Raw genomic sequence first — 27,079 nt, forward strand, 5'->3', positions numbered from 1 at the left:
TTTTATGCTGCTTGTTGATGACTGTATCAGATTCACTTGGGTTTATTTCCTTTCTCAGAAGGACCAAGCTTTTGCTCGGTTCAAGGAGTGGCATGTGATGGTGGAGAAAGAATCTGGCTTGCAGATTAAGACTCTTCGGGCTAACAAAGGAAGAGAATTTCTTCCAATGCTTTCGTGAGATTTTGTGCGGAACATGGCATCAAGCGGGAGCTGGCCAATACAGGTTCGCCGTTAGAGAATGGAGTGGTTGAACGTAAGAACAAGACGGTGGTGGAGATGGTGAGGACGATGCTGGAGCATCGTGATCTTCCTTGTCCACTTTGGGGAGAGGTTGTGGCTACGACTGTCCATATCCTCAACCATTCTTCGACGACTTCAGTATCGAACATGACTCTCTTTGAGGCGTATTTTGGCAGGAAACCAGATGTCTCCCATTTCCGTGTGTTTGGGAGTTATGTTCACATTCCAAAGAAGCAGAGGGGGAAGCTTGACTCAAAATCCCAGAAGCTTGTTTTTGTGGGATATAACTCTCTTTCCAAGGGATACAGGTTGTATGATCCAGAGAGGAACGAGGTTGTTGGCAGCAGAGAGGTGGTTTTTGATGAGCATGTTCCAGTTTCCACTGTTGATGAGCCGCCACTTCTTCGAGACCCAGATGATTCTGATGATGATTCCTAGTCGATTGTTCTAGTTGGACAGCCTCAGGCAGTTGAGGCGGTTGAGCCCGTGGCTGGAGATGAGTCCCCGTAGTAGGAGGAGGCTCCGCGTTCTGTTTGAGTACCTAGGTGGTTGTTAGATACCCTTCGGGAGTTAGGTGTTACGGGGCTTCCCGCCGAATGGACCATAGAGGATGGGCCTCAAAGATCGCAGAGTTCGTGACAAAAGTCATTCAGGGGAGCTCTTATAGGTAAACTATGCTTTGATGTCTCGTATCATGCGGGACAAAGAGCCCACTTCCGTCAAGGAAGCCCTTGCATAGGATACTTGGAGGAAAGCCATGGAAGTGCAACTGGATGCCATAGACAAGATTAAAACTTGGGAGTTCCGAGGCCGTCGAAACAGTCTGTCATTGGTGTCAAGTGGGTCTTTAAGACCAAGAATTCCCTAGATGGGTCGGTGGACAAACACAAAGCCAGACTTGTGGCTAAGGGTTATGCTCAGCGACCTGGCATCGACTATGAGGATACCTTTGTACCGACAGGATGACCATGATTCGGACCGTTCTTGCCCTTGCATCTTCTCAACGGTGGCCCGTATATCAGATGGATGTGAAATCTGCGTTCCTTAATGGTGACTTGCAAGAGGAGGTGTATGTTGAGCAGCCTCCAGGCTTTGAGGTTCCAGGATCAAAAGGGATGGTTTACAAGTTGCGGAAGGCCTTGTATGGTCTTAAGGAGGCTCCCAGGGCTTGGAATCAAAAGATTGATTCCTTCTTTCTACGAACTGGATTTCAGAGATGAGTTGCAGATCCTAACTTATATGTCTTTCGGGAACGTGGCATGGTCACATTGATCATCCTTTATGTGGATGACCTCATTCTCACTGGCGGTCATGTGGAGCACATTGCAGTGATGAAGGCTGCCTTGTCAAAGGAGTTTGAGATGACTGATTTAGGCTTTCTTCAGTTCTTTTTGGGATTGGAGATCTGGCAGACCCAGAGGGGGTTCTTTATCTCTCAGCAACGGTATGTCTATGAGTTGCTTGAGGCCTTTGGGATGGAGAACTGCAAGCCTATCACGTCACCGATGGACCCAAACACATAGCTTACAGTGAATGATCCTTGTGAGCCAGTTGATGCCTCTCTGTACCAAAAGCTGGTTGGTTCATTGATTTGGTTGCTGAACACCAGATTGGACTTGAGATTTCCTGTGGGGTTGTTGAGCTCGTTTATGCAGATGCCGTTGAAGTCTCATTGGGATGATGTAGGATTGCGGATCTTGCGGTATCTGTAGGGTACAAAGGATCTTGGACTCTTCTACGACACTGGAGGTGAAAACCGAGTTGGGCTCCAAGGTTGGAGTGACTCAGATTGGGGAGGAGATCCAGACACGAGGAGATCTACATCAGGCTACAGTTTTACCCTCGGTTCAGGAGCTGTTTCATGGAGCAACAAGAGGTAGCCAACTATTGCCTTGTCGTCTACTGAGGCAGAGTACCGGGCTGCTTGTGGTGCTGCTTGTGAGGTTGTGTGGCTGTGGAGGTTGCTCGGCAAGATTGGGTTTCCACAGAAGGAGCCCACGATCATCCAGAGCGATAACCAGAGCTGGGGAGAGCTGTATCGCTATTGCTCGGAACCCGGTCTTCCATGCCCGGACCAAGCGCATAGAGGTACAATATCACTTTGTTTGTGAGAAGATCTTGGCTGGTGACATCTTGCTTCTTTATTGTTCGATGGAGGACAATGTGGCGGACCTCTTCACTCACGAAGTCTATGCTCCGGTGGCACTCCAGCTCATTGGGGTTGGTTCCACATCTAGGAGCTGAGAGGGGGTGTTAGCAGTCATCCCCTGTCTGTACTCTATATGAGGGCCTCTGTTGTGGGTGTGCCCGCCGGTTTTAGTGTTTTCCCATTTTTTCTCACTCTCCATGTATTTTCCCCCCTTTTTTGGAGGTGTGGCTGGGCTGTCGGCTGTCCCCAGATGTTGGCTGACTGTGAGTTGCTGCCCGACTTATGTTCAGCAGTCCTGGCCGACTGCATGCACGTGGCCGACTAGGGTTTTGCTGGTCGTGAGCATGGGCTGCTGTCGGCCTGTTTTATGCTGGCCGATCAGCAGCCTAGGGCCATATAAAATGCCCCCCGTGCCCCCACACTTCACACATTGTATTCTGGGATTTTCTTTGGTGTATATAGTAGAGTTACACAACTTCTCTTTCTCTCTCTTTCATCTGTGTCTTGCTCTCTACAGCAGTTGTCTTCATTTTCGCTGTGCATTCTGGAAGGGAGGCGTGGGTGGAGGGCTGTCGGCTGCACAGGCTGCTACGCACACGGCAACGAAGGGCGGGAGATAGGAAGAGGCCCGAGATAGTTGATATTTTTCACTCCGTTGATAGGAAGAGGCCCGATGTAGTTGCAGGGGTTCGTCGTCTCCTGTTTCTCTGTCGTCCTCTTTAGCAGAGTGGAAAATTCCGACTCAGCGCCCTCGCTCCGTGCCCTTCCGTCCTGTTTGGGTTTGGTTCTGGCCCCCTTCGAGTATGCCTGGCGGTCGTCCCCGCGGCACACATCAACGAAGGGCGGGAGAAAAAAAAATACACAAATCTAGTCGTCGATGGGTGGAAATGCGCAAGGAAAAGAGAAAAAAATAAACCTCCAAATTAGGACGAAAGGCCACATTTGCACAGGTTTCGAAACATTTTGGGGTAGAAACGTTTCACACGTTTCGTTTCTTCAAAACACGTTTTTTTTTATTACTATGCTCCATTGACTCCACCACTTCTTGCAGGAATGCAAATATGGTCCCTCAACTCATCCTGAAGTACATCCTTCATACATTGTAGCCTTTGCCTTGGGTGTTGTAGTCACTTGTCATCAACTTGAGCCTGTGTGTCGTCCTACTCAGTGTGATGAGTGTGCACGGTATAGTGTAGGGCATGTAACAGTGTGCAAGTGTTGTCCAGCCTTCTTGTTCCTCTTGCAATCTTGTCACTTGTGTTGTGTTCCACTCCACTCTGTCTATTCATACGTGTGTTGTGTTGTGAGCATTGTGGACTTCGAACATAGTATCTAGAGAAAAGCCACCGCTTACATAGGTACACTAAAATTTGGCACGCCGGATGGGACTCTCGAAACTTGGAGTCCTGTTAGCTCACCCTTATCTTTGTGTCCTCTCTGTATGCCCAATACACGCTCCCGTCCAAGAGACCTCTCTCGATACGCTGCTATAGCTGGAAGAGGTTCAATTACGTACCACCTAGGGATCCCCTCCCACCTTTCCCTATGGCAGCAAGTCTTGCTAATCCCACTCTCGATAACAATGCTAGAGTCTAAGCCAACCCTCTTGGTCCAGTCAATCCTCCTAGGCAGTGGGGACGAAACTCCTTTCCACGATGTTGGGCCAAGTCAATGTCAAGTTTCCAATCTTCAAAGGATCCTCCATTGAAGATATAGCTGACCACATCTAGCGGTTCATCTCTATATGCAAGAGCCGAGGCCTTGAGCGGGAGGATGCCTTCTTGGTACACTTTCCGTCCACTCTACAAGGCTATGCAGATAAGTGGTTAAGTCAATTTCCAACTTACCACTTTGCGGACTGGGCCACTGTGAAGAACACCTTTCTCCGCACCTTTTGTCTTGGTAACTATGAGGACCGCATTCTCCATGAGCTAGGGAAGCCACAACTGCTACTATGGGAGTGGGTGTCAGAACTTGTGACACGGACCACAGGGCTGGTGGCTTGCTTACTAAGACTTGCTTACTAAGACTTACCCTGGCGACTTCATGGTGCGTCAGTGGGTGACACAGGCCTTGCCCAGGACCACCCAACAGAATATTCGGGAGAGTCAGTCCCTTGCAACTACCTTGTTGGAATTCCAGGAGCTAGCCACCTAACTAGAAAACGCACGACTCATGTTTGAGCGTGATGTGGGGTATGTACATCCAACGGTGACATCATTGGATGACTCGGTGGCTCAGCTGAAGCGGGAGCTGGAGGCACTCAAAGTGAGCTAGAAATCTTTGAGCGAGGAAAGTACCCTACCCCAACTTAGAAGGGAGATTGAGAAACTGAAGACACAACAAGAAGCCAAGAAGGGGTTGTGGTGTGCTATATGCTAGTCACTGGGACACATCGTCCAAGAATGCCCAAAGAGGAGGTAGTGCTCTTTTTGCGAAAAGGGACCACGCGAAGACAAAGACTGCTACTATCTGAAGGGTTTCTATCAACTTCATCAACAACAAGCCCCTCACCCCACCCCACCTCAACAGCCCCCAACCTCGCCCATTACATTGCAACCTCCCTTAACCGTTCCACCAACCTTCCACACTGCTACACCTCCCCTTTGCCAACCTACTCCTCAGGCGACCTACCTTCCACCACTCATTCCTAATCCTCCTGCACCCCCCCACACCCCGAAATCGCCCCATCCTTTGCTATAAGAAGCACCGCCTTGCAGGCATTGTCTAGAATCCAAGGATCACTACACCCGGGCTTGCCCCAAGCAACGGGCATCCACTTAACATTCCAGCCTGCCTTGACCACCCACTTGGTTCCGTAGGACATCCGCCGTCCACTTGCTCCCCTTCCTCCCCCACCCTTGGTGTGTTCGTCACACCCACACCAACCATTCATGAGGATCCACCATCAGCCAAAGTGGTCACCCGATCACAAAGAAAGACCATGCCTGAAGAGCCAATGGGAGATGAGCCCAATGATACCACTCCTCCACTCCCCTGCACAGTCATAGACCAGTCCTTCTTGCAAGGCCTTCAAGGACCTCCACAACCACCCCTCTTCTGTCAGACAAACCACCTACCCCCTCCCTCCCACATTCCAAACCACTGCTTCCACCTTTCTCCATGGAAGATCTACTTAGGGAAATACAATGACAGTGAACCTCTTTGATCTTCTCCAGACTAGCCCCAGTGTCCGACAATGTCTCCGTGCACTACTGGAGCAACTCAACGGCTGTGTTACCCAATTCTAGGGGTGGGTAGTATGGTGGGTTTCCACTCCTTACAGGGTCACGCGTTGCCAATTGCATGGGTATCAGCCGCACCAGCCCCTCTCTTACTAACTACCGGAGCCCCCGCATTTCTGTGGAGATTCATGGTACCCCATTTTTTGGAGCAATTGTCAATGGTGGCTCTGGCGTAAACCTTATGCTAGAATTCACACTCCATGCAGTAGGTCTTAAGGTAACATGACCAACCAACTTCTGTGTTCGGATGGCCAACCAACAAGACGTGACCCCCATCGGCCTGTATCAAGTTTAGCCATTTTGCCTTTTACCCAAGGCATGCATATCTTCTAAGCCAACATCATACATAGGTTTCTAGCTGTGAGCAGAGCATGTATAGACTGTGAAAATGGCTTTTTTCCCATCCCTAAAAAGGGGATTTTACTGGATTTTTTTTGGGTTTTTAGGTCTTGTGCTGTTGGCCAACAGCCCCTTTACTGGCCGACCAGCAGCCTACCTCATATATATACACATGGCTTCATCAGTCATTATTCACCACATCATATACCACCATATGTTGCTGTTGCTGGCACCTGTCACATGCACTCTGCACTGTAGTGCATGGTGACAAGATGGCTCATCATCAATGCAACACTGCACAGTAGTAGGACCCTTTTAGGATATGAAATTGTCGTACGCCGTGACCCCATTGTAATCCTCGGTCCAAGACATGTCAGGCACGAGCTACGTAGGTCATTCCTCAGCCTTAGAGAGTGAGTCAGTCAGTTAGTCAAAGTGCCTTAACCCACTTGGAGAGAATCATTCATGCATAGAGTCAGTAGAAACCTTTGGGTTTGCATTAGAGCATGGTTGCATTTTGCATATCATTCATCCCATATGCACATAGACCACTACAGAAGCCTTGGAATATCATCTAGTATTTTTACCATATTTTACAACATTTATTTTGGGATTTTCACTATTTATTTCAGCATTATCCATTTATTCTAGTCGTGTAGCAATTAATTGCTACAGTTGGCCAGTTTCCAACCAGCCGACCAGCAGCTAATGCATATAAATAGCATCGATTCATATCATTTAATTCATCATCATCATATTTGGAGCTAAGCGAATCAGGCCCTTGGCGGTGTAAATGAATGAATGAATGCATTTTTACCTTCACCGATAGGGCTGTAGCAAAATGATGATGAGATGGTATGCTGAATTATGTTTGTATGCTGAAAACGCAAGGTGTTGAATCGCCTCCTTGGTTGAATGCTGTATGTGATGCGTTTGGATGATGAAAGGCTGTATGCTCCAAGCGTTAATGTTCCCAAGACATAAACTCAGCCTAGAACAGTCCCAAAGTTGCCTTTCTCTTTGATTACAATAAGGCTGAAAACTCAACCGTCACAGTAGAACTCCTGAAGCCTGCAAAGACCCTGCATCATGGCTTCTTGTCCACTCGGCATCCACAAACAAGTCCAGCCATTGTTCACATCGAAAGACTTTCTCACATTGAGTCTGCATACAGAATCTTTCTCCCATGATCAGGGCTGCCACAACCATCCATAGCCTCTCACCCTATGAACAGCATCACACCCTGACACATCCAGTGCTTTTTCATCACAACACAGAATCCCAAACTATCTCTCATAAGAGAACTCGCATCACAGCACAGCATACCATACAGTAGACACACTTGTACACTCCCTCTCTACCTTCCAAGGATACTATCCATCTCTGTCATGGATCCCTTGTCCCCTGTCCAATCAGTAGCAAGGCTGTACCAAACATGTGTCCACTTCTGTGACCGCTGCCTGCATGTGACCTATCTCCTGGAGAACCATAAACATGTTTCCTCGAGAAACCTACGACCTGTTTCCACATGAAACCCTTAGGCCTGTTTCCCTTTGAAACTTTTGTCCTGTTTTCATACAGAACCATTCACAACACCATTCAACAACAGTGCCAACAACGGCATACATCTAGTTACTTGTTCCCTCATGAAACATCTGGAAACATAAAGATGCCCATAATTGTAGGTCCCTGTGTTCCTTTCTAGTAGGAAGAAAACAATCTGCTCCATGAGCACTCAGCCATGCGAGCTTGCATCACTCCCATGCCAAGAAACACTTTCAATTGACTTGTACTTGCAGCCGGAAACCCAAGCACATAGCTGAATTTGCAGCCAACCAAAAACAGCCCATAAACAATCTCCAAATTGCTCATGTTCGTAGCCACATGCACTGCCATGAAACAGTCCATAAACCCTTTCCAAAACAGTCCCGAACCAAAGCAAAGGGAAGCTGAAGCCTGAAAGTTCCATCAGTTGACCGCCATCAACACATGATGTCTATGTTCATGAAAAAGCAGCCCTTGTCCGCCTTTATGTCCAAAGAAACCAGCCCCTGGCCACCTGTATGTCCAGAGAAACCAGCCACCTGTATTCTGCAAAAACACGCCCCCTCCAAAAAGCACCAGTGCTGTTGGGCGTTTCATAACAAGCAAGGGAGGGAAAGAGAAAGCTAAGGCGCACCCAGCCATCTGCTTTTTGCAAACCAGCCAGCCAGCATGTAAGTGCTGTCCCACGCTGTAAGTGCAGTCCAGCCATCAAGAGACGCTCTATTTTTTGCAGTCCAGCGCTCTGCTTTTTCACCAATCAAAAGGCAGCCATGCCATCTGCTCGCCCTTCTCCAAGGGAGAGAGAGAGAGAGAAAAAGCACAAGCGCCTTTGTACCAATAGAGGCGCTTCCTTTCTGCCCGCGAGCCCCTCTTTTCTGAAAAAGCACACACGTGGCCCCAATAATAGCATATGGGCCACGTTTACTTTCATAAAAAGGATTATCAAGTTTTTAAAGGCTTTAAAAATCTTTTGTCCCCTCCACACTTGGGGTTGTCCACACATGGGTTTCCTTTTTAACTCCAATCTGATGCCATTCACACTGTCCACCATGTCCCCGTGCACACCTGCATACTGTCCAAAGAAAAACACAGGGTCGTGACATACCCCCCTCTTAAAAAATAGCAAGCGTCCTCGATTGCACTCAATGGCATAGTAAGGCATCTTATGAGCAAAGACTCCCCGTACGACAAAAGCAATGGCCCTCAAGTGCATTTGGGTGATGAAAAAAAAAATCATCCTGCACAATAAGGTCACCGTCACGTCAAAGTGACAAACAACTCTTGCTTGTTCCTTCAGAACCTGCAGCAAAAGTCTAAAACCAAGTGGAAACACGTTAACTGTGTTAGCCAAAAACAAAACAATGCATCATTCTACATATGGCACACATATGCATGACACATATATGCATTCGCAAACAATATGCTCCTCAGAATGCTCTACCTACTCTAAAGTAACAGTCTAAGGGCTGCTCGCAAGCCTTACGCCCATGGGCATCCTGCAGGACCCACGACTACATGAGCATATGAAAGCACTCAATGCATCAAAACAATACATCCACTAAGTACTTCCCACATATGTCTCATGGCCATCCTGCAGGAGTCACACCCAGTGGTGCATCCATGCACATAATAAAGTACTTGATGTATCATACCAATATACATGCATCACACAACACAATCTAGAGTATTACCCAAAGTATTCTCAATGGTACCAGGATCCAATGACACCAGAAAACAATAATACCTCAAAAAGTGTATGCATACATGCACAAATAGAGTTCGATCCATATATCCATGAACCAAACCGACTCTAGGACTGCTCGCAAGACTTATGCCCTCCAGAGAGTTATCCATAGTTGCAATTATAGTTCAAGGTGCGGCCGACTGTGAACTATACCCAACTGTACCATTTCATGTGACTAGTACACAATATCATAGGAGTCCCATAAGCAGATGTACTGTCAGCCTCCAGTACCTTCGGGTGAATACAAAGATGTCACCAAGCGACTCCTAGATAACAACTGAGCCTGTCTGTAACAAGGGAGCGGAGGTGCTACCCCCCTCTTGAGCATCAGGCAATGCTCCAGACCTCAGCTCTGCTGAACCAGAATGAGCCGTAGCAAGAGTCAACTCAAAGGCATCAAGATAAAGCTGCAATACCTGAGGTGAATCTGCTAAGTCACCCTCCTCCATCCACTTCGCATCCATCGGTGAACAGCTCACAGGATAGCGACGAGAAACTTTACCCTGTACCTTTCTTTCCTTATGTGCCAGTATATGCTTGGGAATAAGAACCTCATCAAGTTCCTTCGATTCCGTCTGAGCCTCATCTGATACATCCTCAGGCACCCAAAACCTGCTTGCACTCCACCCAAGTGGTAAGCACAAGTCCCCAATGAAGCATAGTAGATCACCACTGCTAACATAGAAAGAAGCTGCCTTCCGAACCCATGAAGCCTCTGTGAAGATACCACCGGTGACAATGTCGAAAGCCATAGCCTTCAACCCATCTTTTGCACCATAACACTTCAACTACTTGTTGTTCCTGGCTGACTACTTCTTGTCCTTGGTGTCTTTTCTCGTGAGCTTCATCTTCAGCTTTTGCTCTTCACCTCATAGGCAAAGACACACAATCCTGCACTGCCTCCTGCACTTCCTTTTCACTTTCCACATGTTGAAGCTTCTGATTGGACTCTCATGAGACAACCATGAGCTCACCCCCTTAGGAAAGTTGGCGATTGTCCCGACCAGAGCAACCATAGACTCGCCTACTTGAGAAAGTCGACGATGTCCCGGCAACGGAACCTTGAAACCGGCCCTCAGAAATCTGACGGGCGGTGAAACAAACACTTGCACACAAAACACTTCAACACCTTTGAGGACCAAGAAAAGGAAAACAAACAGCGGCAGCTAGAGTGCTCCTACAAATAGTACACGGACACCGATTGGCCCCAAAACGCAGTGGCGCCCCTTGCGGTATTTCGTTAGTTGATTATAAGAGCTTTGATTACAATAAGGCTGAAAACTCAGCCGTCACAGTAGAACTCCTGAAGCTTGCAAAGACCCTGCATCATGGCTTCTTGTCCACTCGGCATCCACAAACAAGTCCAACCATTGTTCACATCGAAAGACTCTCTCACATTGAGTCTGCATACAGAATGTTTCTCCCATGATCAGGGCTGCCACAACCATCCATAGCCTCTCACCCTATGAACAACATCACACCTGACACATCCAGTGCTTCTGCATCACAACACAGACTCCCAAACTCTCTCTCATAAGAGAACTCACATCACAGCGCACAGCATACCATACAGTAGACACACCTGTACACTCCCTCTCTACCTTCCAAAGATACTATCCATCTCTATCATGGATCCCCTGTTCCCTGTCCAATCAGTAGCAAGGCTTTACCAAACATGTGTCCACTTCTGTGACCGCTGCCTGCATGTGACCTATCTCCTAGAGAACCATAAACATGTTTCCTCGAGAAACCTACAACCTGTTTCCACATGAAACCCTTAGGCCTGTTTCCCTTTGAAACTTTTGTCCTGTTTTCATACAGAACCATTCACAGCACCATTCAACAACAGTGCCAACAACGGCATACATCTAGTTACCTATTCCCTCATGAAACATCTGGAAACATAGAGATGCCCATAACTGTAGGTCCCTTTGTTCCTTTCTAGCATGAAGAAAACAATCTGCTCCATGAGAACGCAGCCATGCGAGCTTGCATCACTCCCATGCCAAGAAACACTTTCAATTGACTTGTACTTGCAGCCGGAAACCCAAGCACATAGCTGAATTTGCAGCCAACCAAAAACAGCCCATAAACAATCTCCAAATTGCTCATGTTCGTAGCCACATGCACTGCCATGAAACAGTCCATAAACCCTTTCCAAAACAGTCCCGAACCAAAGCAAAGGGAAGCTAAAAGTTCCATCAGTTGAACGCCATCGACACATGATGTCTATGTTCATGAAAAACCAGCCCTTGTCTGCCTTTATGTCCAGAGAAACTAGCTCCCTGGCCACTTGTATGTCCAGAGAAACCAGCCACGTGTATTCTGCAAAAACACGCCCCCCCTCCAAAAAGCACCAGTGCTGCTGGGCGTTTCATAACAAGCAAGGGAGGGAAAGAGAAAGCTAAGGCGCATGTGCAGTTCCACCAGTAGATAGGTGCACCCAGCCATCTGCTTTCTGCAAACCAGCCAGCCAGCGTGTAAGTGCTGTCCTGCGCTGTAAGTGCAGTCCAGCCATCAAGAGACGCTCTATTTTTTGCAGTCCAGCGCTCTGCTTTTTCACCAATCAAAAGGCGCCTGTAAGCAGCCATGCCATCTGCTCGCCCTTCTCCAAGTGAGAGAGAGAGAGAAAAAGCACAAGCGCCTGTGTACCAATAGAGAGGTGCTTCCTTTCTGCCCGCCAGCCCCTCTTTTCTGAAAAAGCGAACACGTGGCCCCAATAATAGCGTACGGGCCACGTTTACTTTCATAAAAAGGATTATCAAGTTTTTAAAGGCTTTAAAAATCTTTTGTCCCCTCCACACTTGGGGTTGTCCACACATGGGTTTCCTTTTTAACTCCAATCTGATGCCATTCACACTGTCCACCATGTCCCCGTGCACACTTGCATACTGTCCAGAGAAAAACACAGGGTCGTGACAACTTCAGTGTTTTACATCAGCTGACACCTTGGGACAACGGCCCACTCTCTGCTACAATACACCACATCAGCGTTTTATCATCAGTTCATATCTTGGGACAACAGCCGTCTCTCTGCTACAGCACATCTGCGTTTTTATTCTACAATTCACCTCGGGACAGCAGCCCTTTGCTCACCATCTCACATCATCGGGACGGCAGAACCCTTTGCTTCTCTCCACCACTCAGGTATTGCAGCACTCTTGTCACTAGAGCTTGCACCACTTGCACCACTCAAGATGGTAGCCCTCTCTGTTCCTCACCACCACTCAGGTATTGTAGCACCCTCGTCATTAGAGCCTGCACCACTCGGGACGGCAGCCCTCTCTGCTCTTCATCACCCCTCAGGTAGCGTAACACCCTTGTCACCAGAGTCTGCATCACTTCACCTTCTGTTGCCCACTACCACCTCGAAGTGCCTCTGCATCCACCGACGCGATCCTTTGACACCGACCACCTCTCAGAGTGCCTTTGCCTCACATCGACACGAGCCTTCGTCATCGACCGTGCTTCAGCTTTGACATCATCTTTGCTTCTGCACCGGTCTTTTACACCTCTCATCAGAGGGCCTCTTGTACATATTTTCACTCATCATCATATATACACTCACTCACCCATTTCATGTTGTGTTGTTTTGCTCTGATCTCTCGTACATCTGGTCCTTTCGTGCTTTTGCCCTCACATAGACACCTTGTCTTTGCCTTTCTTGCACATAACCATGGCCCATTGCATGCATATAAACTCTTGTTGTCACGACAGCCACTCCTCCGTCCTTCAAACAAGATGGCTTGACGAAGGTATGATCACCATACTTGCCCTTTACTATTGACATGTCCCCCCTCTTGATGAGGTAGACAAGACAGCTTTCTCAATCTTGCATCAAGATTCTCAGCTAGACCTGAAAAGTTAGAAACTCTTGCTCAACTTCAGAATTTGCAGCAATGTGCTCACCTTTTAAAACTCTTTGACCCTCGGGATTGTGGTGAAGTTGCTGTTGTTGAGCTTCATGCTCCCGGATGTCTTCATTGCCATATAGGCAACTCAGGTTTGAAACAGATTATGCTGTCTGATACCCTATGCTGGATCGCATTTGTATGAGGAGGCACAAGGATGCATTGCCATTGGGAAAATTGAATTCTGTTAAGAGGTTGAAAGCTGTGTGCTCTTATCTTCGCTTGGTAGAAATATAAACAATTTTTCGAGTGGAGTATGAAGCAACTTTGTATGCATTTTAAAAGAATTGTCTATAACAGAATATTACTTATATTTTGGTCGGTGGAATCACATGGGTGTGTGTTGTCTTGCAGCAACAGCAGAACTTTCAAGACGAGCGAAGAAGCAAAAGCGTTCCTAAGGAGGTTCCCAGGGTACAAACTTGTGTGTTTCATGATGACCGAGATGTTAGTTTTATTTATTTATTATTTTCTGAGAGTCATATATTTAATGGTATGTTCTGAGAAAGGAAAAGTTTCAGCATGTTCGCTAGGTGAAAGGGTGATACACATTCACATAATCTGTAGTCATCATGGTTACTTGTAGCATGGATAATGACAACAATCAACAATTACTTTCTCCAACAAAGTATATTAAGAGTTGAGTGCCTTTTTGTAGATGCCTTGCTGACCATATTGTCTTCTCATTAATAAAAAGAAGTACAACTGTGTCGAGCCCTCTAGCAATGCGACTTACAAATAAAAGGGGAATGGGTGCGCCCTCCTTGTCTGGCTGCTCTCAGAGGGAGGCTACATCTGGGAAGGAGGGGTAAAAGCGGTAAAGGATGGAGAGAAGGTTATAAAGTTTGAGAACTTTAATGGTGATTTTGATGCCAACTTTGTCTTTTATCTCACAGTTTGAGATGAGGTGTTCTGTCAAAGCTGCCTTTTGCAGGTATGCACATGAAAGGGACCGCTAGCAATAGGTGTTTGGCGGAAAAGCTTTCTGGTCACACCCGAGATACATGGGCTGATTTCAATGCAAAGTTTTATGCTCAATTTCTGTCCCCAGACTTTGAGAAGAACATTTGGAAAGAGTGGGTTTGGCTTAGTCGAAAAGAGGGAGAATCTGTTTCTTCCTATGTGCAAAAGTTTTGGAAGGTGCTTCTTAAGGCCTACTCCCTTCATGCAAACCTTAGAGGACTACGAGGAGAGGAAATTTAAGGAAATTTTTGGAAGATGTGTTTTAAGGTTACTCACTCTATGCAAATCTCAGAGGACTAGGAGAAGAGGAAATTTGGGTTGGGACTCTTGTCTATCATTCAAAAAGGGCTAGAATTGTACCCGAATAACACTATGCAACAGTTAACGAACTTTGGTCTTGCTGCGAGAACTCGCACGTTCATTGGTTGCAAAACAAGATTGATTAGAGCATGAACAAGGGAAAGGAGAAGGCTGTCCAAAACCTGCAAAATCGTGGACAACCACTTGAAGATGAATCAAAAGGTTTCATGTGGGGTGAAAATGCCTCCAAAAAGCATGCAACCACTTATTGGCTGTCCAATGATTAAAAGCTTGCTTACATAAAGGAACAAAAGTGCTTTATATGTGGCAGAGCAAGGATCATAGAGCGTTCAAATGCCCGGAAGCCAAGAAGGCATGTGAAGAGAAGGGTCGGGAAAATAGAGCACATATTAACGCTAATTACTCTAGTCCTATTCTTTCTTTAAATCTTAGTCCTATCTCAAGCCCTGGTCCTCGGCGGAGCAAGGTATCCTGATGGCATTTGTGTTTGCCCTAAAAAGATAGTAACTATTAGAGACCAAGATTATACATGATGTGATGTCGCGCCTTGTATAATTATAGTAGTAAGGTACTTTAAACACCCTCCATGTGTATTGTGTTGGGTATTTCGGAGTCTCGTGTGTGTATCCATGTGTGTACTGCCCCCAAAGGGGTAATTATGTGTTCGTATATATATGTGCAGCCTTATTTATGTATATGTGTGTGTGAACATCTTCGTAGGTGTGAAGACACTCTTATAACTAGATAAGATAAGTGTATGGCATGTGTCATATGCTTATATGTGTATGTGATTTATGGGAGTCAAAATATAAGGTTTGCAACCTATAAAAGCATGTACTTGGTGTACTTCATAACATGAATCAAAGAACTACTGAATCGTGCAATCATCTCTTTCTAGAGCATTGAGTTTCTCCCTCTCTCTCTCTCTATAGGGACTTCACAGTGAACCTTGGGAAGACTAAGATTATGGTCTTCAATACCGCACAGGCTTGGGTGACTAGATCCGACCATCAGTTCACTTTTAGAGGTGAATGAGTGGAGTACACCAGATCATATGTGTACCTAGGAGTCACATTCAGCGGACCATAGTTCTCTATGAGGCAGGCAATAGAGGCTAGATTGGCATGTGGATATGCAGCCCTAGGGCACTAGAGAGACAATGTGCCTACATTCGAGCCGCGCACCAAACTCTGGTTGTTTGACACATTGGTCACACCTACACTCTTATATGGCTCACCCATATGGGGACCCAGCCTCTACCACACGAGGAGGGAGCCGCTTGTCGACCAGGTCGGACAAGAGAGATTTCTATGATGGATGGCAGGTACTAGAGAAACCACTGGTGACTATGATCGCACGCATGATTCGGAGCAAACCATCGGTACCTCATGAGATTGTCAGAGCAGAGATAGGAGCCGCACCAGTGGTTACCGAAGCCCTGTTCCAGTCAGTGACATTTTTGCAGAGGATATGGGAGCTCCCCAGACAGAGATACCCACATCTAGCACTTATCTCTTCCAGGCAGTTAGAGTAGACGGCGATACACGATGTTGGTACACCTAGATGTGTACTTGGCTGAGATAACATGGCATGACGATTGATGCACTTCCTCCATTTGATTACAGCCTAGACTGCCCCTTCTTGGACCTTAGTCGCTCTGAGCAGAATAGGGTGATCAGGATGGACATCGTGAGGCTAGATGCAGAAAGTGTTAGAAGTCATCTCCTGTCTAGATTTATACACCAGGGCCTTTGTTGTGGGTGTGCCCGCCCTTATGAGGTGTTTTATCATTTTTCCCCACTCTCCGTATTTTTCCCCTATTTTTTCCCATTTTTCTGAGGCTTGGGAGGGCTGCCAGGTGATGCCAGGACCACTCTGAGGCTGGCCGACTGCATCTGTAGCAGTCGTGGGCTGTCTGAGTGCTGGCCGACTTGTTCTGTGCAGACTTGGGGCACCAGATGCTGGCCGACTGCTGTTTTTCAGCAGTCGTGAACATTTTGTCAGTCGTGGGCTTTCCTGATGCTGGCCGACTGCCCTCTAGGGGAGTATATATAGCTCCTCAGCCCCCATGCCTTATTTGTATCATATCTCGGGATCTTCTTGTGTATATAGAGCAGAGTTACACGCCTACATCTCTCTCTCTCTTGTGCTGTTTTTCTGCCTGCGTTTTTGCTCTTGTGTTCCCAGATTTGGTCATCAACTCCGCTGCATATTCTGACATGGTATCAGAGCCTAGGCTCTAGATAGGTCTTGGGATTTGTGTGAGCAAGAGGGGGCTGTTTTGTGGCTGATTGGTGGACTGTTTTGGACTGTTCGGGAAGAGGAGAAGCAAGAGGAAGGCGGGCTGATTTGCTGGACAGCCACTTGCAGGTATCAGTTCTTCTTTGTTCCCACCCACCCACCCTTTTCAGAGTACATCCCCGCTATGGCAGATCTGTTAGAGATGGCCGAGAGACATGTGAAGATCCCGACACTCCCCACGTTTCCGGTGGACCGTCAGTTGGACGGGAGCAACTACGGCATATGGAAGGTGATGATGGAATCCGTTCTGGAGTCCTACGATCTCGCCGATTTCGTCGTTGTTGGTGTTCCACGGCCGGAAGTAGAGGAAGGGGAGTTACCGTCAACCCGAAAGGACCGGGAGGCCCAAACGCAGATGTGGGATCGCGTCAACGCCAGGGTCCGTTCGTTTATTTTCCTCAACTGCACACCGCAGGTAATCAATCATGTCAAGCACATGACGCTGGCCAGAGGTATATGGCAGCATTTGGCTTCTCTGTACAACAGGGTATCACCCATGAAGAGGATTTCTTTGGAAGTACAGATGCGGGTTATGAGCCCTGCAAAGTCGGCGACGATGCGGGAGCATATTAACAAGCTGCAGGCTCTTCAGCAGGAAGTTCTCCAGGCTGGGAAGGAGATATCGTCAGAGGACATGGCCATCACGTTGCTGTCACATTTGCCCTCTTCGTACTCAGCATTCTACTCGTCGTTGATTACCAGTGGCAGGCTCAGCACCATCATGTGGGAGGAGCTTGTGCCCATGGTCTTGGACCAGGAGGAACGATTCACGAACCCTCCTCAGGGTGGAGGTTCGGAGGCCTTTACTGGCCAACGGTCGAAAGGCCGTAACTCGGGCAAGGGGAAGGCTTCATCGGAGAAGTCTTCTGAGAAGATGTCCGACGCTGACCGCGAGAAACTGAAGGCAGAGAGGACCTGTAATGATTGTGGCGAGAAAGGCCACTACTGGAGGCAGTGTCCCAAGCGGAAGACCGAGAAGGGTGAAGACTCCTCAGCAATCACGAAGACTCCGGCTTTTGTGCACCTGGAGGTGATGGACACCGATGTTTCATTTTCTTCAGGCAGGGAGGAGATTGGAGGACTCTCCGCAATGGATACTCGGGAGTGGATTCTCGATAGTGGTGCTTCCAGGCACATGACTCCTTCCCGTTCCGGTTTACAGGATCTCTGCATGGTTTCTGGTCATATTCTTACTGGGGATACGTCCACTATCCCAGTTCACAGTGAGGGCAGGATGGAGATAGTTCCCGATGGCAGAGGGGGGAAGCATTCCTCCCAGGTGTTGTATGTTCCGGCACTTGGTTTTCATCTGTTGTCAGTGCATCAGGTTTGCAAGACTGGCATACGGGTGGAGTTTGATGAGCATTTTGTTGCTCTCCGGGACAAAGCAACAGGCCAAGTGGTTTGGGAAGGTGGAGTGGAGAATGGAGTCTACAGGCTTTCAGCACTCTCTCTCCCAGGTCCTCAAGATTGTGATGAGTGGCAGTGTGGTAATAGCTACTCAGGTGTGGATACGCTGCAGGTACAGGCTTTCCGAGACCAGGTGGTGGATAGCTTACCAGTAGATGGCAGCAGTTGGCAGGAACTTTCCAGTACTGAGGTTGGTAGTTCTTGTGTTCGTGAGTCAGAGGAAGCTGAACAGGTCACTTATGCTCTGATGTCTCGTCGTGTTCGGGACATAGAACCTCCAGTAGATGAGGATGTTCTTTCCACGGGGACCTTTCGGAAAGCCAGGCAGGTGACAGGTGATTACTTGCAGAAGGAGGTGGTTTCTCCAGGCTTTGTGGTTCCGGATTCAGAGGGGGTGGTTGACAGGTTTCAGAAGGCCTTGCGTGGTCTTCAGAAGGTTTCCAGGACTTGCTTGTGCACCGTAACAGGTGTTGATCCTTGTGAGCAGTGTGATGTCTCTGTGACTCAGAAGCTGTATGGTTCATTGATCTGGTTGATGGACACCGGATTGGACGGGAGCTTCCTGATGAGGCAGTTGAGCTCTTGGTTGCAGATGTCTCTTTGTGAGGCAGGATTGCGTTTCCTGTGGTTTCTGCAGCATGCGAAGGATCATGGACTCTTGTACACAGGAGGGGGATTGTTGGATGGAGTCCGACTCCGCGGTTGGAGTGACTCAGTTTGGGGAGGAGATTCGGACACGAGGGGATCTACTTATGGCCCAGGAGCAGTTTTACGGAGCAGGAGGAGGTTACATTGCAGGTTTGGGCTTCCACTGGAGGAACCCATGGTCATCCAGTGGCACTTTGTTCGTGAACAGATTGTTGCAGATGACATCTTGCTGGAGTTCTGTTCGACGGAGGACAGTACGGTGGACCTCTTCACGAAGTCGCTCTCAGGATTTGCTCAGGCGGCACCCCAGCTCCCAGTGGTTGGTTACACAGCCAGGAGCTGAGAGGGGGTGTTAGAAGTCATCTCCTGTCTAGATTTATACACCAGGGCCTTTGTTGTGGGTGTGCCCGCCCTTATGAGGTGTTTTATCATTTTTCCCCACTCTCCGTATTTTTCCCCTATTTTTTCCCATTTTTCTGAGGCTTGGGAGGGCTGCCAGGTGATGCCAGGACCACTCTGAGGCTGGCCGACTGCATCTGTAGCAGTCGTGGGCTGTCTGAGTGCTGGCCGACTTGTTCTGTGCAGACTTGGGGCACCAGATGCTGGCCGACTGCTGTTTTTCAGCAGTCGTGAACATTTTGTCAGTCGTGGGCTTTCCTGATGCTGGCCGACTGCCCTCTAGGGGAGTATATATAGCTCCTCAGCCCCCATGCCTTATTTGTATCATATCTCGGGATCTTCTTGTGTATATAGAGCAGAGTTACACGCCTACATCTCTCTCTCTCTTGTGCTGTTTTTCTGCCTGCGTTTTTGCTCTTGTGTTCCCAGATTTGGTCATCAACTCCGCTGCATATTCTGACAGAAAGGACATAGTCTAGCCCCCCCCTACCACTAGGCACAAAGATGGCCCACTATCGGGACCATTTTCTACATCTCTCCCAAGATGGTTTTGTGATGCGGTCTACATACATGGACACCCATCTCTCACATGGCATTCGCAGTGCCATTGGACAGATATGCACTTCATCACATCAGCTGAGGGTAAAGACTGGCAGATACGAGGGGATGACAGGACAGCACACCAGGATCCACCCTGCCAGCGAGCCATGACACATTTTTTCAGGGCCAGGACCACCCCGACAGATACGACGAGGATTTCCACTCTCCCCCCTCGACAAGCCAGACGTCCCATAGACGTCCTTTAGGAGGAGTCACCCTTGACAGAGCCATAGCACTTTGTCGAGCGAGACACCCATGCTTACAAGGACCTCGTCCACGGCCACTTCATCACCGGTGGATTAGAGCCATCATCACCCGCCACAGGAGACGACTACCCCGCCACTTTAGTTTCTCTATCTTACAGCATCCCATGAGAGAGATACTGAGATGAGCAGATTACACCGGTCTTATGCTAGTTGTAGATATTATACACTTTTGTTGTACCTCAGTAGGAGTATTTTCCTTTCATAGCTGTTTAGGACTTTTTTAGTCCTTTTTGTCTTCCTTTTGATGAGACACCATCAGCTGTGTACTATGTTTTGGTCTCATAGGCCACTTTGGCCTTTCGCAGACGTTAATATATCTTTCTTTCTTTCTTTCTTTCTTCTCTCTCTCCTCTCTTACTGCCTGTACACTTCCACCATGGCTATCTTTGAGCCACCATAGCCCTTGCTTGTGCCTAACCCTAATGACACCTTACATATCGGGTATTGATCTTCCCCACCTAGGAGGCCTTCAACTTTTGCAGATACAATCCATAGAAACACAAGAAAAATCCCATGATAGACTCATGAATATTCTTGCCCATTAATGGTTCCCTGTAGAGGGTGTTGTTTTTTCCTCCTTTTTATCTACAAGTTTTCGACATATAATAAAGCTTCAAATCAAACCTTTAGCTGCTACAATGATGACTTCTTCAGCAGTTAAATGTGCACCAGAACACTTGCAGGTACATAAGTACAACCAGCAGTTACGGTAGTAGGTTCAGTAGAAGAAGCGACATATTGATTCTAGAAAACAGCAACCAACAGCCACACATGAGTATGTGCTTTTTCATCAAAGAAACCCGTGATGAGGGTGTAGGTAGATGGTAGGGTTGTTTGCTTTGCAAGAAGAAGGCTAAAGATTCGTGTTTGTGCAGTCGCATGAACTATTGAGAGAAAACATAATAAGCACGTTTGCTTTTGGTTGAACAAGAGAAAGAGAGAGAGAGCGAGAGAAGCGATTGCTGGATATGCAACGTTGAGTGCTGGTCGTGTATATTGGCCAGGTACAGTGGTACTGCCGGCTGTTGTAGGCGCAGGCGTATAGGCAGCGAGGCCTACGCAGGCGCCCAGGCCTACGAAGGCAGGCGCCCAGACTAGGCCTACGCAGGCAGGCGCCTAGGCCTACGCAGGCTGCCGTGCGTAGGTGGCCAAGCCTAGGCGTAGGTTGGCGCAGACAGCCGCGATCACATGCACGCAGGATGGCGCCGACAGCGCTAAATCCAGGAGGGGAGCGAAGAAAAAAAAAAACAGCAAAAGCATTCGCCGATTTGGGGCACTTCGGGTTTTTTTTTAGTTTAACTTTTTTTTCAAAAAGTTTAAAGACCCCCCTCTAAGGTTTAAAGATGTGTTTTTTTAAGAAAGTAGAATATATATATCAATATATATATATATATATATATATATATATATATATGTATGTATGTATGTATGTATGTATGTATGTATATAAACACAAAATCAAAAGCTCAAGTCGCTTTTGGGGACAGTTATATAAACCCCTTAAGTGGGCTTCTTGCCACACATCTCTCAAGTTTTCAAGCTCTCAAGCTCTCAAGTTCCCTCACACTTTTATTGTGCAAAGATCGAATTTTCTCTCCACTTGTCCTCTTCACGATGTCGACCCAAGAATCAGAGTTGGAGTCCCTTGTCGAACGCGAAGGCCTGCCGGCTACACGGAAGATACCGATGCCGATCTTTTTGACGATTATGTGTCAAAATCAGATTTCCAAGAGTTCAAAGTTGCTCTCGAAGCTTCTTCTTCGGAACGTTAGGCACAACTTGCCGCCCAGATGCAAGCCTTGCAGAACTCCATCTCTCTCTTGACCACTACTCTCTCTACTCTTTCGGGTATGGATACCTTGGCCTCTGCTTTAGGCCCCAATATTACTCCGGAACCGTTTGGGGGCGAGCAAAAGCAGCGTACCAAGGAGATCATGGACACTTGGCTACATAAGTGGCAGGTCCATTTTCAGTTTCATCCATATGATGATGGAAAAAAGATCCAGTTAGCGGCAGGTTTCCTCTTAGGCAAAGCTTTGCTTTGGTGGAAGGAACTCAATCCTAAGCCGACAACTTGGGCACAATTCGAAGACGTCTTCAAGAAGGAATTCCTCAACTTGCCGCCCAGATGCAAGCCTTGCAGAACTCCATCTCTCTCTTGACCACTACCCTCTCTACTCTTTCGGGTATGGATACCTTGGCCTCTGCTTTAGGCCCCAATATTACTCCAGAACCGTTTGGGGGCGAGCAAAAGCAGCGTACCAAGGAGATCATGGACACTTGGCTACATAAGTGGCAGGTCCATTTTCAGTTTCATCCATATGATGATGGAAAAAAGACCCAGTTAGCGGCAGGTTTCCTCTTAGGCAAAGCTTTGCTTTGGTGGAAGGAACTCAATCCTAAGCCAACAACTTGGGCACAATTCGAAGACGTCTTCAAGAAGGAATTCCTCAAGAAAGAGGATGATTATGATGTTGTTGCCTGGTTTACAGCTTTGACCATGACCTCGCAGCACCTCACTTATGAGGTCTACCTCCAGAAGTTTAGGGACTTGCAAATGAAAGCTACAAAGATGGATCCCACTACTCTTTTGGGATTCTTCGTAGCTGGTTTACCAGACTCATACCGTTTACAGGTTAAAAATAACAAATGCAAAACATTGGACGAAGCCATTCATTCAGCTCGTATCTATGATGATACAATGGTCTCTTCTAAGTTGAAACCCGTTACCGAGCAGGGGAACAAGCATAAAAGAAAGTTCTCTGCACCTATGGTTAACACGACTGAAGGAAAGTCTTTGGACCAACCTTCGAAGAATTCAAGTTCGACACCAGTGAAGAGGAAACGACTCCTTAAAGCTTTGAAGCTCAAGAAGGAGGGACGTTGTTTTATCTGCGAAGAAAAAGGACACATGCGTAACGAGTGCCCAAAGCAAAAGGGTGCAAAGACCAACGCAGGACCCAAGCCAAAGGCAGCTAATCAGTTGTCTTTGACATGTACGTCAGTTACTGTACTTTCTCGTCCTAGTGCATGTTCTGATTGTCTGTTCAACTCTAAAGTATTTGGCTTGCATGATCTTCTCCGAGTTTATGGAGAAGTGAATGGCCATAAAATTCACATTCTTCTACATTGTGGCTGCTCACATAACTTTGTTAACTACAAACTTGTGCAGAAATTGAGTCTTGATACGACACCTAGCAATCATACCTATGAGGTACGCCTACCTCAAGTGTCAAATTTGTCACGAAAATAAAGCTGAACGCTTTAGACAGGCTGGGTTGTTGCATCCTTTGCAAATCCCAGGTAATAAATGGGAAAGTATTTCCATGGATTTTATTACCGGATTGCCACAAGAACACATCAAGGCCACGATTCTATTTGGGTTGTGGTAGATCGCTTGACAAAATGGCCAGATTTTTACCGGATTGCCACAAGAACACATCAAGGCCATGATTCTATTTGGGTTGTGGTAGATCGCTTGACAAAATGGCTAGATTTTTACCGACCCGGAAGACTATTACAGCTACACAATTAGCACGGCAGTTTATCGAGCAGTTGTTTAGACTGTACGGGTTACCGCAGGACATAGTCAGTGACAGGGACTCTAAGTTTACGAGTGATTTTTGGAAACTTGTTTTTGAGAAGTTGGAAACAACTTTGAATTTGAGTTCCTCAGATGAAACCGATCCCGTCAAGTGGGAAAGACTCAGTTGGACACCTACACGTTTAATAGCACAACTTTAAAACCACAAATATGAAAAGGACAACTTAAAACAACTTGAAATTGGTTGATAAAAGACCAAAACTTGCGGAATGATGAAGTCTTCCAGGTGATGAAGAAGCAGTTGCCTCGTGGTGAACTAACAAGACAAGCACCACCACGAAGGGTACAGCCACCTGCTGTGAGAGAAGAAGTGCACAATCACTTGCAGCCTGCTGGACAGTAAGAGCAACCACCGTTTGCCGGGGTGATGCATGTGACAGTATGGTCAAGAGGCATCTGGCTGCAACCTGTGCCGACTGACGTGCAGGGTGATCAGCCGCCAGCTGAAGAACTAGTGTAGCCAGCCGAGGGATTGCAGAAGCGCAGGTTGTTGGAGAAGATTTTGGCAGCGCACAGCTTGTAAGAGATGGTACAGGCTGCTTGCAAAGTCACTTGCTGTGGGGGGGCAGCGCAGCTTGTTTTGGCTGCCTGTCACACGTACACAGAGCCGCCTTCAAGGTTGCCTGGCGAAGGAAAAGGCAGCCTGCTGGTGAATCAACGCAGCCACCTGTAGCAGAATTCAGTCGCCAGCAGAAGAGATGGGAAGAGTCGCCTGTAGAGGGGCAGTTGCAGCCAGCCTATGAAGGGGCAGTCGCCTCTTGTGTAGCTGTAGTATCCTGAAGCAGCAACAAGATGAACTCCAGCCGGTAGAAGAGCAAGCGCAGAGATGGTAGCCGCCTGGTTCTCCACGTAAGAGAGAAGCGATGCATGCCACGCTTGAAGAGGAGGGCCCTTTCTTAATAAAATTCATGTGGAGTTAACCTTAGTGATACCCACCATGCATGTGGGGGATTAGTGGGGGTTGGTGACCATGCCCACCCCCACACTCACTTAAAAGTGAGGCTCCCCACCTTGGCCCCAAAGTGGGTGCCCAAAGGGGGTGCCCACTTTTAAATGAATGTGAACCCCTAACCTTATAAATCAAAGGGTTAGAATATAACACATTAAAACAAACATGTGCGACATACTTACCACCTGTTCACATGCACTGAAACTTGTCAGAATACAGGGCACACTTCACGACTCACTGGCAGGCGTCCCCGCTCAGTAAGTAACACGTCAGGCAGGCAAACACACGAATACATGTCATGCGAAAACAGTTTCAAACATGCAAAATATGTGTGCATGTGCAAAAGTAACATGGACATATCTCCCGTTCATGGAACATGTACAAAATATTTGTCGGCACAAAACTGGCTCGACATAAAACATAAAAACCTGGTCTTCCTATGGAGTGACAGTCCCATAGGTAAGACACAGTTCCAGGCACGAGTTTCCCTAGGTGTGACAGTCCCATAGGTAAAACACGGCACGAATACTGGCTCTTCCATGGCGTGACAGTCCCATGGATCGAACACAGTCCAGGTCATACACGGGTGGCACTGATCTGGCTCCCGTCCATACGACACCATCCTGCTAACACACGGGTGGCACCAGTCTGGCTCCCGTCCATGTCAGCAAAATACTGGCCTCTTCACATGAGACACCGGCCTGGCCTCAAGTGAACGAGACGCAAAAGTTAGGAATGGACCAAATGGTCGGCCAATTGGTGACATCATCCTCAATCTGATGGCCAGACTGAAAGAGTGAATCAGATTTTGGAGGATATGCTTCGAGCATATGTATCCAAAAGACAGAGTTTATGGGAGGATTATCTTCCTATGTTAGAATTTGCATATAACAGTACTAAGCATACGAGTACAGGTTTTAGTCCTTTTATGCTTATGTATGGTTTTCAACCTAGATTACCTGTTACAGTAGGATTCTCAGGACTTCAGCATGATGCAACATGTAATTTTTTGCAAGATATGCAAGAAATGTTACAAGTTGCGAAAGAATCTATTAGAAGTGCTCAAGACCGAGATAGATTTTATTCTAATAGACATCGTTCACCCAGAGAGTTCTCTGAAGGAACGATGGTATATTTGCGAGTTCCGAGACTTTACGGACAGGTCGATCTCTGAAATTATCCCCTAGATACTGTGGACCATTTCGTATTACACGAAGGATTGGTTCAGTTGCATATGAATTGGATTTGCCTTCTCATGTGAAAGTTCATCTTGTATTTCATGTCAGTAGACTTAAGGAAGTACTGGGTGGAACAGACCAGTTAGTTACTCCTCAAGAAATCATAGATGTCGAGGACATGACATTTGTTCCGCACGAACGTGAAAAGATTCTTGGATTTCGTGAAAGAAGATTGCATAATACGCTTATCACGGAATACAAGATCAAGTGGAAGGATCGTGTTGAGGAGGACGCTACATGGGAGACATTGACTACTCTTCAGAGAGATTACCATGGCTTTTTAGTGAGCTCAGGAGTGAGCTCTTAGAGGAAGGGGAGTATGTCATGTGCACAGTGTGTATCTACCGTGTGCTACACGCACACAAGACTAGCTTCAAGATTTGGGGAAGCTTGGAGCTAGGCAGGCTGATTGGCAAGCTGAGTTAGGGATAGACTAACGGGCGGGCACCCAAGTGTGGACGCCCGATGACCGGCCAAGAGCCTATAAAAGGGTGGCCAAGGTTAGTCATTAGTTATATAGAGTCTCGCGTGATTTGTGAGAGCTCTATGGTCTGGAGCCTGGATCTAGTGTAGACGTGCAGCACCTGGCTTATGCAGCCGAGGCCGGCAGCAATCTCGAGGCCTGCGAGGGTAGCTTCGTGGCGGTATGGGATGTCGCGAGGTGGATATTGGTCGGTACGTCAACCTAGTTAGCTCAGCTCTTGGCTCGGTGAGGACAACCAAGACTGTGGGCTTGCCCACGGCTGTCATGGTTGGGAGGTGAGTCAAGCCTGCACCCCCATGTTGTTTGTTTGTTTTTGCAGGTTTCGAGTCTCGTACCAGGAGCGTTCCACGAGGAGATCCGGTGGGGATTTGACAGCTAGCCGTAGGTGGGCTTCCATATGGGTTGCCCAAGAGCCACAAAGGGCCAGCCATGGGCCTTAGGCCCAGTCAACATCATGCCGAGTTGGCCAACGTGGGAGAGGCCTAGTCAGCCATTAGAATAAGCCTGCAGCCACACATGCTTGAAAGCGCCTACATTTATAAGTTGCCCGTAGTCCCATTCATGGAATCAGCTCTTGCATAATTCAGCTATGTAAAAAGCAGTTGTCATGTGTGCCTAAGTCCCAGAACTTGTGCATGCATATCTTCAGCAGAGCACCCTTAGCGTGCTAGTCCACGGTAGACAGAAGTCATATGAAACATTCAGCCATTAGTCCTACTGTCA

General features: G+C 47.5%; 1 protein-coding gene across 10 annotated transcripts in view; it reads left to right on the top strand.

Annotated features, from left to right (window-relative positions):
- LOC147603789 (uncharacterized) overlaps positions 1-27,079 on the top strand; it is a 152,219-nt gene that overhangs the window by 19,170 nt on the left and 105,970 nt on the right. For 7 of the 10 annotated variants that reach the window (XM_086796067.1, XM_086796070.1, XM_086796069.1 and 4 more), the window contains exon 3: positions 13,528-13,620. In XM_086796067.1, the coding sequence (XP_086652193.1) occupies positions 13,528-13,620 (93 nt within the window). The remainder of the gene's footprint in view (positions 1-13,527; positions 13,621-27,079) is intronic. The other 3 variants (XM_086796068.1, XM_086796072.1, XM_086796073.1) reach the window with 1 other exon arrangement.

This window comes from Cibotium barometz, chromosome 63 (assembly GCF_041138505.1).
Source record: "Cibotium barometz isolate CiBa-2024 chromosome 63, ASM4113850v1, whole genome shotgun sequence".
NCBI lineage: Eukaryota > Viridiplantae > Streptophyta > Polypodiopsida > Cyatheales > Cibotiaceae > Cibotium > Cibotium barometz.